This window comes from Cajanus cajan, chromosome 6, assembly GCF_000230855.2.
Source record: "Cajanus cajan strain Asha chromosome 6, NIPB_CcT2T_4, whole genome shotgun sequence".
Lineage (NCBI taxonomy): Eukaryota > Viridiplantae > Streptophyta > Magnoliopsida > Fabales > Fabaceae > Cajanus > Cajanus cajan.
Genome location: NC_138522.1, coordinates 48,198,846 through 48,210,646, shown reverse-complemented (window position 1 = coordinate 48,210,646; position 11,801 = coordinate 48,198,846). Strand labels below are relative to the sequence as shown.

Sequence of the window (11,801 nt, the reverse complement as noted above, 5' to 3'; positions counted from 1 at the left end):
TCAAATTTATCTTTTTTCTTTTTTTTCTTTTTTGTTGTTTAACAAAATAGCGTAAGTGCAAGTAATCTACATCAACATTACTAGTAAAATATAGGTTTTTTTTTTGAAAGTGCAGTAATGGATTTCGCAATGTTTTGGTCATTGAGACAATTATGACCGGTTACTCGTGATGATGCAACATCGTCGTTTATTATTATCCTTCAATTTGCATGAGTCAATATCACCACATCGTCTTTTATAATTATCCTTCAATTTGACAATTTCCATGAGTCAATATCCTGATCATATGCTGTAAAGATTTGTTGCAATTGATACAGTCATACATAATATGAATCGTAGCCCTTCGATGCAAAAAGAATACAAGAAAAAAAGATTTACAACTAAAAACAACTGTTCTACTATGCAATTCGATCGTCAAAGTCTCATTCAAGCCATTTCATATAAAAAGTACAAAATTTTGCAGTTGTTGTATTAGTCACTATGCAAGTTCAATGAATCCAATCCGATGCTAGCCGAAATAATCATGTACAACCTTCCACCGCATCTCAATAATGCACGGTTCAACTTGCATTTCCATTTTTGACAATCAGACGACACTGAATGCTGACTGGAGGGTAGACGAGAACCGAGAGGCAATTGTCTGAGAGGCAAATTGTTGAATCTGCTTCTTGGCATCTGAAAAACAACCAATCAGTTTTAGCCATTGCGAGTTTTTCCATTAAAGCTTAAATGGTATATTGATATTCATTTGGAGTACGAAGAAAAATCCTTCCTGTTGGGTGGGAAGAGGACACACAGAAGGACAGAGCTAATAGAACCACTATTCTCAAGATATGGAGTAGAACTAACCTTGAAGAAACTCCTAACTTCTAAGGCATGTATGTTTCACAAACATCCAAATTATTCGAACTCAAACATGCATTCACGGGAGTACGATCAATTAAACCAGATGCAATGCAGAAAATATTGATATAACAAAAAAAAAACACGACCCAGAGTTCCCAATCACACCAAAACAGGGTACTACTACAAGGAGTTATTCCTTTTCACAAACTATGTCCAAAATGGTGCTTCTCGTTACTTAACCAACACCCTACAATTATTTCTAGTTATAATAACAATAATACCTTCAAATTTGCCCTTTTTTCCAGCAGGGAATTGGCAAAAAAATATCATAAATTGCAATTTGACAGATAAAAGATGGACTCTAAACATGAGTTATTTAGTCAGTATACTCATTTCAAACAACTTTAGGGAACATACATTTTAACAATATTATCAATAAACTTGCGCACCTTTTTTGCACTTGGTAAAACCAACAATATTTGCAATGCTGAGGGTCAGACAAACTCCTACAACAAGCAGATAATCAGCTTGAAGCCTTATGAGTGAGAATATTGCCAGCACAATCCATGCAACTGCCTGTAGAACAATGCAAATAATAAAATTATAAAAAAAAAATCATTTCTTATGCTGAACTTGATTATGATTGTACCTTTTGGGAGGGGGTGGTATCAAAACTACAAGCAATGTTGTTAATGGCAGTGGTAGATGGTGGAAGCAAGCACAAAAAGCCCATAAAAATATGCTAGATAGTATAGCAGGTTAAAGTGAGGTGGCTATAACAAAATATATACCAAAAATACCCCAAAAAAATGTACAGTCTAGCAAAAATCTAACATATGTTACAAAAAAATAAACCAAAAATATTGCAATTCATAACTTCAAAGGCAGAACACTAGAGCTTAAAGGGGGAATCAATAGGGGAAAAAAAGGAAGTGAAATGAAAAAATTGTTGGGTAGCTGGAGAAGGTAACCAGAATATGGAAAAGAAAATGGGGGGTGCACGGGCAGAAAAACCAAAAACAGGGAGGGGAGTGCTAGAAAACCAAGGTTATCAATGGTGGAAGCAAGAAAATTTAAATAGCAATTCATAAACTTGCCATACCCCTATGCCATAATGAGAACCTTCTCGTAGAACACACTTGATAATTCTGAATGAGCAAGACAAGAATAATGCCCCACTTACTTGCTATATAGGCAGCCAAAAAACATTTTTTTTTATTATTTACAAAAGCTGCTGTTTTGTAATATTGAGCATACTATTATGAATGAGTTTGTGAGAAGAATTAGAGACTATAGAGACATGCCTAAGAGCCCATAGACGAAGGTAAGAAGCTGTATTAGAGACTGCTCCAAGAACAAATTCTATGGTGTGTATGAGTTGATGCACAAAGACTTCACTGAATTCAAATTCCTCGTGACCATGGGAATCATGATTAGACTCCACTAGCAAGCTCTCTTCTGTGCTTTGAAGTGGTATGTAGGATTCACCCCGGTGCCTCTGAGGTAACAAACTATCGGAACTAAACCAAAGACAAAAGTTTATTGTAGGAACAAGCAGAGAGCTCAATCAAAGTTCAAAAGAAAGCATACATCTTCATGTTGCTTCTTTGGAATAAAAGGTTTTGGGATCAGCATCCAGGGTACAGACACAACAACTAGAAGTAAAAACACTTGCTGGTAGGAACCCAACAAAGAATGTAAGCTATAATCATATTCAAATTAGCCAAAAAAATGAGGGGAAAGTTAACAAACCTGCAGAATTTGCTGGCATGAAAATAAAGAAACTAGGAAAACAATACAAGTTAAACCCTGATTATTTAAAAAAAAAATAAACAAACACCCAATATGCAGCCACTGACGGAGGGGAGACGGAGGGGAGACGGAGGGGAGAGGGAGAGGTGGGAGACGGTCGGAGGGGCGAGGGAGAGATGGGAGACGGAGGGGAGAGGAGATCGTATAATTATTAATAAAAAAAAATAATGTAAAAATTTAAATACACAATATTACCTTCTTCCTATGCCGCAGACGGTGGCGGTCGCGTAGGTGACGGCGATGGTGGAGGCGGAGCCGAGGGCGGTGACGGCGGTTATGAGGAAAATGGCGGAGAGGGAGAAGAGGAGAGTGAAGGTTGGTGTCATTGGTGGGACAGTGAAGGGGGTTGCTATTGTTACGAAAGAAAGGAACTGCCGTGAGAAAATCTCGTAAGGAACATACGTTTACCATTAACAATAAAATTTCATATAACTGACGTGGATGTAGATTTTAAATAATTAAAAAAATTATAAATAATTTAGATTTACACATCATTGACACGTCATCGATACGTCATCGACAGTACCGGTACCCCTCATTTATTAGGGGTACAGTAGCAACTCCCTTATTATAATCGTAGCAAGTTTACCGATCTTAAAGTAAATAAATGATTCGCCGGATTTCAATTACTCGCCATTTATTTCAGGCTGTTACACGGTATACGTATTCTCCTTTTTTTCTTTTTTCTTTTCTAATTTTGTTATGAGTATATAACATGTACTCACAAAGCTATAATGTACAAAAATTTTCTATTATTATCTAATCATCGTGATAAATTTATTAAATTTTATAATAGTTATTTAAATAGTATGTTTACATAAATTCAAATTATTGTATAGTATATTTTTATAAATATATGTTAATTTTAAATTTATATAAAAAAATATTAAATAATTTTAAATTAAACTTTACAAAAAAAATTATATTTAATCTATTCAATAAAAACTTTTAATTTAATACTTGAATTGTTAAAATTTAATGTATACAATGAGTAATTGAGTAAGAAGAATTATATGAAGTAACTTTTATATATATATTCAAAATAGAGAAAAGGTATATAAAAGTATAGATAATTTGATATTTTTATTATACAATAATTTTCTCCTATTTTCCGTCCAAAAATGGAAAAATTGAGAAAGCAGGCTTTACTTGCCTTTTCACGCTTCCTTCTAAGTCGCAGTTGCAGCAATATGAAATGATAATTTCTACTTAGTTTGTGTTTATTTTAAGGTTTCGACTTTTCAATGTCTATTTTAGAAAGATGTAGGGTATGTTTGAGAATCGAATTCAATGGTTGAATTTTATTCAAATGAGATTGAAAAATAAATTATATTAAAAAAAATTCTTTTATTACATTAAAACACATTTTTTCATTAAACATAATTTTAAATTGATATCCAACCATTCACTTAACAATTCCCATTAAGAAATTTGTGCCTCCCTGCAATGTGAACTAGGTAAACATATTTTTGGCCAATTGCTTTTACTTTTTTTTTTTTTTTGGAACAGAAGTTGCTTATACTCTAGTATCTTCATTGCTAATCAATATTCATGCATATATCTAGTGTTTTTATAAAATTTATCTCCCCCATCAAAATAAGCATAAATAATCAAAATTAAATATATTTTCATAATTTCTCTCGCATCTTCCCATATGGAATTAAATATATAGCTAGGCAATTTTCTTATAATCTCAATTAAGAATTGAATTTTCCAACCTATCTATCAACCATTCCTTTTCATGTCTTCAAGTCTCCACAAAATCCCCAATTCCCTTTGCAAAATATAGCCATTAATTATTTCAATCTCCGATGCCAATTTCACCATTTCCAGAACCACTATAATGTCCTAGTTTGAACAACAAATACATACAATTTCACTTTCTGAAGAGGTTATTTTCCGTTCAATTGTTGAACAACGTATAAGCTCACAAAGGTGGAGAACTCTTCTGAGTGAGATTGAGTACAATGTCAAGTCCATTATAAGCTATCTGAGCGTACATCCACAAATCATCAGAGCTTAAAAGCTACAAAACATTAATTTTCACCCCAAAAATAGTTAGTTCCATTGTCTAAAATCTCCCTAAGATGATAATAATCACAAGTCAATTTCATTAAATTAGTCTTCCTATTATATTACCTTGATCTGGAGCTGCAAAAATTTCACGTAATGGACTGCCTCTTCAAGCATAGAGCTTATATCAACCTGCGTGACCATCCATCAAATTAATCTTTTGTTACATCTCCAATACACTGCATATTCCCACACCTACCAAAATCCCTTAAAATGAAAATCATTTGCTAAAAAATTACATACCTTTGTTCCATTGGGGACAAGATTCTGTAGAATTCTCAGTCTCTCATTTATTCTCTCTCTTCTTTTCTTTAAGATTCAAAACAGACAGTAAGTTATGATATACTATTGCATCACAACTTGAATCCACCAAAAGCAAGAGAGAAATTGTATTTCAAGAAAATTACCCTTGCATTAAGACTCTGAGGATCTGTTGCTTTTGTTTTCCCTTTTAAGCTGAGAGCAGAAGCATTATCATCCTCTGGGGTGTAAGTGTGACTACTAGAAGAACAACTTCCATTAGTCTCTTCTGCCTCATTTCCATTTTTGTCTAGCTTCTGGTTGTTCATGCAATGTTGCACCTGAAGTTGGAAGCCACACACACAAGCTGTTACAAATTCATATCCAAATTGAAGTTAAAGTTAAACAGAGTTAAGGTCATATAGACAATGCTTACATCTTTTGAAAGACGTGGTTTTTTGTTACAATGCCCATGTGAGTTTATTTTCTCTTCTAAAGGCACATGATCAATGAAGACATTATAGCCACTAATATTGCTATTGCTAGAAATATGCTGAAAATTAGAGTTGTGAGAATCAAAAGAGTAAAACAATCTCCTATTTCCCCCAGCATCATGAGTGGCGCAAAACATGTTCCCATCATGTTGTGGAGAGGAATAATGGGCTTCATTGGCCAACATTTTGCCAAAGCAATCCCATTCTCCATCAGGGAAGGCTTCAAGACCAAGAGGTCCCATTTTTTATTTTTTTTCTTATATGCTTAGAAGCTAATTGGTGATTGCCGCATCAGCAAAACTTGAGACATATTTATATCCAATTTCACTAGGCTTAATTTCCTTTGCAAATCACATTTTAATTTGTAGTCATTGTCAAGGTTAGTCCTAGTTTCCTGGGGCTAACTCAGGAGTCCTCTGTGGGGGGCCAATGCCAGACACAAGACAACTCATAGGGGAACTAAAGTACATGCCATGATAATTTACTATAATCTAACTTCAAACACCGTAGACTCTACAAAACTTGAAACTGACACCGAAAAGTTAATTGGGGGTTTAAGCTTAATCTTTGAAAGAAGACTAATTGTGATTAATAGGTCTTTTAATTAATGATTACAGACTGATAGCGACATAGTTAGAACTTAGAACTCAAGAAAGCTATATCATGCCCTCTTTTTTAATATTGTTGTAGGAACGTGGGAGTCTCCATGAATGTATAAACAGAGAAAATTCCATCAGGAAATAAACTAAAAGAACTTCATGGGTGCCACATTGTGAGGATGAGTCGGACATTCTTTAAATTAATTACCTTAAAACTTAATTAACAAATCGACCGTGAAACTCGCTCATTGTCTCCTGAGAATAAGATATTCATAGTCCTGACGATATTCCCCACACCTCGCGTAACCCAAAAATTTAATTTACAAAAAAAAAAAACATTAACAAAACTCGATTAAGTATAGATTGTCTGGACCATAGTAACTTGAAGTAAGACACTAGCATTAGCATATTTTTTCATACAAATTTACACAACACATAATGGTTAGCATGCTCCAAAGGTGCAAATTCCACGCCAAGGACTCTCTTCCAAATGTAAATTGAATCAATTACACACTGACACTTCGTTATTTTACAATGCATGGTTACATGAATATCAGCATCAAAAACGTATACTTTACCTATACGTTATTTGCACCAATAGAAATTGTTTTCTCCACCAACTCCTCCGGAACATAAATAATATGTTTTTTTTTATATTTATAAATATTCTTATATTATTTATGAATAATCTTGTCGATCTTAGAATCGCATGTACACCTAAGTTATGATTGACAATATTGAAATCATTTAATATAAATTTACAAAAGAAATTATAGTTGTTAAAAATCGATTAAGTTTTTAAGAGAATTAAAGTATGTTTGGATGCATGTTCAGATTCACGTTTAAACAAAATTCACATCAAATTGATGAAAAAGTTATTTCTTATTACTTTTATTAAATGTGTAGAGAGTAATGATCCACTTTTTAGATTTGATTTTAAACACTTATTAACTTTTGTATGGAAATCGATTCTTAATAAGAAATCTGTACTTAGAATTGATTGTTATATATATACTTTGTTTTATGTGGAAATCGATTCTTAAGTTAAAAAATAAAAAAATGATTCCCATTACCTGACATGAAAATGTCGTTACAAAGATTTATATCCTAATTAAGATTAACAGAGGACTTTTGTAAAATATCCTATTGTATCTATTGATTGATTAAAAAGGGTGAATGATTATAAAATGCTCTTATTTATGTCATGGTTGTGTTTAACTAATTGACTACGCGATTAAATCTAAAGTATCGCTCTAATCTATGTGATGGTTAACATAAAATATCAAATGATGCTGTCAGTATCGCTTTCTATTCATTTGAAAAGTTCAGCTATTCAGATTTGTTCCAGTATGGGCTAAAATTCAACCAAGGAAGAATAGTCACAAATTGATTGGTTTTGTTTATAATTATTTTTTTTTCTATTAGTACTACAGATAAACACAATACCCAAAATTTATTGACCAGTCGTGATGTTAAAACAACAATCACACTGCACACAGAAGATTCCGTGGATTGATCAGGAATTCAGGATATCAAAGATGATTTTAACAAAATGAAAAAAAAAAAGAATATATATATATATATATATATATATATATATATATATAATATTATATATTATGAATTTTTCCTTTAATAAAAATATGACAGAAAGACAATATAAAAAATTTCAAAGTTGCTTAAGGTTAAGAGTTTTGACTTGAATTTTCTTTTAAAGTTTTAAAGTTAAATAACATTGCAACCTCATTAGCAATATAATATTTTTTATTAAAGGAAAAATTCATAATATATTTTACAGAGAGGAAAGAGAAAAAGAAAATAAAATAGCATAATATTACGGAGACAATTTAACCAAATGAACTTACTCTAACGGACTTATGGATGTAATATTAGTTTCAATATAATCCATTTTCGTTGTAGTAAAAATATTTTTATATCATAACTTAAATTATTTACTATAAATAAAAATATATAATTTATATATTTAAAATGTTTAATTGTTATAAATTTTAATTATAATATTTTATATATTAAAATAATTGTTTGTTTATAAATTTAAATTCTATAAAAAAAAATTATCCTCTACATTAATACACTTCTTAAATACTTGTTTCCTTATAATTTGATGGAATCAAATTGAAAGACATGTCTCTTTGAAGCTGTTGTCGTCATTAGTAATAGAGACAAACTAGTTACCAAAGTCAGATGAAATAATGTAATTAAAAAAAACTATTAGATGGAAGGATGAAAAAAATAATGGTTAGGAACCTAAATAAGGACAAACTAAATTTTTCAACCCACACAGATTGGACGAAATTCAATTCCAAAATATACAACACACAACTTAAATGCATTATAATTATTAATATTATATATCCAACACAACAAGATGATTTCAGTTCACGACTGCACACAATCACAGATCAAAGGATCTAACACTATCACCAATCTCTCATGAATTAACTCATGCAGGGTTCTTGCTCAATTGATAATCTTAAGTGTAATAACATCAACACTACTATCAAAAAGAATTATTTCTCGGATTCAATGTTGTAAATGAAAATTATTTCTTATTTAGATACAGTATTTTTCCTTATCACCCGTAGAGATAGAATCTCCAACACATTCCTTTCCAAGACAATTCAAATGTAAAGTTTAGGATTTATAGAACTAAATATGTACGTGTAATCTGATAAACTTAACAACAATCAATAATTGTTATGATAGAATCCAATAATATCATAGACTTAACTCAACCTAGAATGGTGTAAGGAGAGAACAGCTCGATGTTTATATACACTATATATTTTAGCATGATGACATATGCAGTTCAGACAGAAGCATAAAGTCTTGGAACAAAAGAAAACCAGTTGAAACCACAGCTACCTTTGAGAGGCAAATAGGGGCACTTGGGAAGCCAATCCCAACTCATCCTCAAAACACTGTAACACAACATCTCGGGCCACATATAGCAGCAGACACATACCATTCCCTCGTGCCAAAAGCAATAAACATGGTCATAGTTATGGTAACAAACCGACACAAATTTTCTGCACACAATCTCAGGCAACCTCGCCACTTCCACCCAAACACCCCTTTCACCCATCATCTCCCACAACGTGATGCTCCTCGAGATTCCATCGTTCCCAACCCCACCAAGCAAGTACAACTTCCCTTGATCTCCATCACTCACCAGCCTCACGAAAGTGAGTTGGTGGCGGTGGGGTAACTCAGCAACGTGCCTCTCCCACTTCCCTCTCTCCAAATCCAAACGCACCACCGAAAACGGTTCCGGGGTCGTAAAGTACAAGCCCCCATCAAAGAAAGCACCCTGCTGGTGGTAACTGTAGCTCAGAATAGCATTGAAACCCTGAAAACATCGCCACGAAAGCTCGTTAGAATCGTAGACAAAGACAGTGTTGTTGGAAGAAAGAAGCACTATGTTGTAGCCAAGAGGGGTGGTAAAGAAACTGAAATGGGCCAAGCGTGTTGGTGATTCTATTTTTCTGTAGGACTTGACAAAGAGGTTGGAAACAAGAAAGGAAGAAGAGGAGGGGTCGTAGAGACAAAAGAGGCCACCGGAGGAGGAGACAAGAGTGAAGGAAGAGGAGAAGGGAAGAGAGCGAGAGAGGGAGAGAAAGAAGGAGCGCCAAGCGCAGAGTTTGGAATCGTAGAGAAGAAAGTGGTGGGGGCAGTGAGGGTGGGAGAGTAGGAGAAAGGAAGAGAAGGGTGAGGAAGAAGAAGAGTGTTTGGAGATGAATGAGGGAGAGAAGAGAAGAGAGGTGAAGGCCTTGCAAGTGGGTCTCAGATTCAAGAGTGTCTTCAGAGGGAGTAACAGCAGAATGTGTTCCACAACATCACGAGGTAGTTTGCTCCAGATTCTCGGGTCCATTGAAGTTTCCGAATGTGTCTTTCGTTTGTTTCGTTTTATGTAGTAATAAAGTGGAGCAGGTTGTTGCTTGTTACTAATTTTAATTATGTTGTCACCTCGTACGTCATTAAAGTGTGTATTATTGTAGTAATTGAAGTCTAACAATTTATTTGAAAACTAATTTTTTTATTGGAAAAAAATGTGTTTTTGAATAAAGAAACTTGCATGTGGCACGACTGGAGACATTTTAAGGATTCGAGGACATCTGTTAAGTGTAGACTGTAGAGAGTGTAGACATCCAGTGAAAGATAAGAGAGAGAATTAATTATGATTAATGATGTCATGTGAAAAGAGGAGCATGGTGACTCTTGAAAAGTATGCAACTACTCTGCTACTCGTGCTTAGTGTGGTAACGAAGAATTGGAGGAGAAGAAAAGAGAAAATGGTGGAACTTGGAAGTATAGAGAAATAGAAAATTGATTAAAATGAGAGAATTGTGTAGACATAGGAGTGGGCCTCGCAGACTTTGTTTACGATTCCGCCTATTTTTAATATCAAGTGGCGTGAATTTAATGGGGGAGTGTTCAGTGTTCATTATAAAAAATTCGATGACGCAGATGAAATTTGATTTGATTATTTGCAATTGATTTTGAGATTGAAAATTTAATTATTTTATCATTATCCTTTTATGAAAAGATTATTTTAAGAGAAAAAAAAAACTCTTTGAAAGTGACCCATGATAGGGATCCACAACACAAGTAAAAGCCGAAATAGCATTACCCACTTTTCTTATGAAAATAAAAGACTCGGTGTAGCTGTCCGTACCCGTTTCAAATTTGCTATTCTATAATATCTAAGATAAAATATGGAAGAGTGTGTTTCGATTGGAAATTTAAATATGATAGTTTATTTTTTTTAAAAGATTTTAAATATTTTAGAATAAAATTTTTATTTAGATGTAAACTTTAATTTGAAATTTAAGTATTTAAGAATTTTTTAAATAGTAAAATTATAAACTTTCAAAAAGTAAAAATTAATTTTTTTTTAATTTTTTTCTTATCTCTCTATATATCTTTTATATTTCTCTCTTATGTCTTATATTTTCTTTTGACTTTTTTTTCTCTCCCTTCTCTCCTCTCTTTCTTTTTCTTTTTTTTCTCTTTCTATTTCTTTTTTTTTCTTCTCTCTAATTTTTATCTCTTTTCTTTCTCCTATCTATCCTCTCTTTCTCACCTAATTCTCTTTTCTCTTTATCTTTTCCTCTATCTATTTTTTTTTTCTCCTTTTTTTTTCTTTTTGTTTTTTTTCCTACCTCTCTACCTCTATTTCAAAATGACATAAAATTATTAATGATTTATTTAATTATTAAATATTTAAAAATATTTATTAAATTATTGAATATTATCTACTATTAATTTTTAAAATTAAGTATTTTAAAATGGACTAATATATTCAAAATCAATTTTATCATATAAAAAATCAAATTACCATATTCAAATCAAGAAATTAAATACAAATAATTAATATATTAAATTTAAGATAGTGTCTAAATTCAATCCTAAACAATCCATAATCAGATTTAACTTCCTTTCTGACCGAACCAGATTAATCTAAAATAAAACTTTAAAACAACGTTGCAAAAAAATTTAAAATTTAAAAAAAAATGAATTAATTTATTTAAATAAAATATTCAAAGAATGACTTTAATTAAAATCAAAGAAATTCAAATTTTAAAAATTTTAAATTACTTGAACTTCTAAAATTTCTCACTATTTCTCACTCATGCAAACTATAAAAGAATTGAATGTTCATAGTTGGAAAGTAAATTAGCAACTTGTAATAACTACTACTATCGTGGGGTAACCG

The 11,801-nt window shown here is 32.2% G+C and overlaps 3 protein-coding genes across 4 annotated transcripts; all 3 read right to left on the bottom strand.

Annotated features, from left to right (window-relative positions):
- Positions 1-329: 329 nt before the first annotated feature.
- Positions 330-3,543, bottom strand: LOC109792830 (uncharacterized). 2 transcript variants are annotated; one of them, XM_083077386.1, is made up of 3 exons: positions 2,854-3,084; positions 1,296-1,422; positions 330-675 (listed from the first exon to the last, which is right to left on the bottom strand). In XM_083077386.1, the coding sequence occupies exons 1-3, from the start codon at positions 3,067-3,069 to the stop codon at positions 587-589; spliced, it is 432 nt and encodes a 143-aa protein (XP_082933512.1). In that variant the 5' UTR covers positions 3,070-3,084; the 3' UTR covers positions 330-586. The 2 variants fall into 2 exon arrangements, with proteins under 2 accessions (XP_082933512.1, XP_082933513.1); XM_083077387.1 differs by lacking the exons at positions 330-675; positions 1,296-1,422 and adding an exon at positions 1,469-2,366 and having other exon boundaries at positions 2,854-3,543.
- Positions 3,544-3,986: 443 nt separating this feature from the next.
- Positions 3,987-7,596, bottom strand: LOC109796323 (uncharacterized). Its single transcript, XM_029271211.2, has 5 exons — positions 5,408-7,596; positions 5,139-5,312; positions 4,975-5,040; positions 4,798-4,863; positions 3,987-4,684 (listed from the first exon to the last, which is right to left on the bottom strand). Exons 1-5 carry the CDS (start codon positions 5,705-5,707, stop codon positions 4,586-4,588), a joined length of 705 nt encoding a protein of 234 aa, XP_029127044.1. The 5' UTR covers positions 5,708-7,596; the 3' UTR covers positions 3,987-4,585.
- Positions 7,597-8,107: 511 nt separating this feature from the next.
- Positions 8,108-11,624, bottom strand: LOC109796324 (F-box/kelch-repeat protein At5g43190). The gene has a single exon (XM_020356007.3). It carries the CDS (start codon positions 9,954-9,956, stop codon positions 8,895-8,897), a length of 1,062 nt encoding a protein of 353 aa, XP_020211596.1. The 5' UTR covers positions 9,957-11,624; the 3' UTR covers positions 8,108-8,894.
- Between the last annotated feature and the right edge of the window lie 177 nt (positions 11,625-11,801).

What these genes read in the sequence shown, in the direction of transcription:
- LOC109792830 (XM_083077386.1), bottom strand. Translation starts at nt 3,069, where the DNA reads ATGGTAAACGTATGTTCCTTACGAGATTTTCTCACGGCAGTTCCTTTC. An exon ending in GTCTGCGGCATAGGAAGAAG is followed by an intron (nt 1,423 to 2,853) that starts GTAATATTGTGT and finishes ATTGTTCTACAG; the next exon opens with GCAGTTGCATGGATTGTGCT. An exon ending in TTTTACCAAGTGCAAAAAAG is followed by an intron (nt 676 to 1,295) that starts GTGCGCAAGTTT and finishes GTTGTTTTTCAG; the next exon opens with ATGCCAAGAAGCAGATTCAA.
- LOC109796323 (XM_029271211.2), bottom strand. Translation starts at nt 5,707, where the DNA reads ATGGGACCTCTTGGTCTTGAAGCCTTCCCTGATGGAGAATGGGATTGC. An exon ending in CTCAGAGTCTTAATGCAAGG is followed by an intron (nt 5,041 to 5,138) that starts GTAATTTTCTTG and finishes TGAATCTTAAAG; the next exon opens with AAAAGAAGAGAGAGAATAAA. An exon ending in TTTTGCAGCTCCAGATCAAG is followed by an intron (nt 4,685 to 4,797) that starts GTAATATAATAG and finishes AATGTTTTGTAG; the next exon opens with CTTTTAAGCTCTGATGATTT.
- LOC109796324 (XM_020356007.3), bottom strand. Translation starts at nt 9,956, where the DNA reads ATGGACCCGAGAATCTGGAGCAAACTACCTCGTGATGTTGTGGAACAC.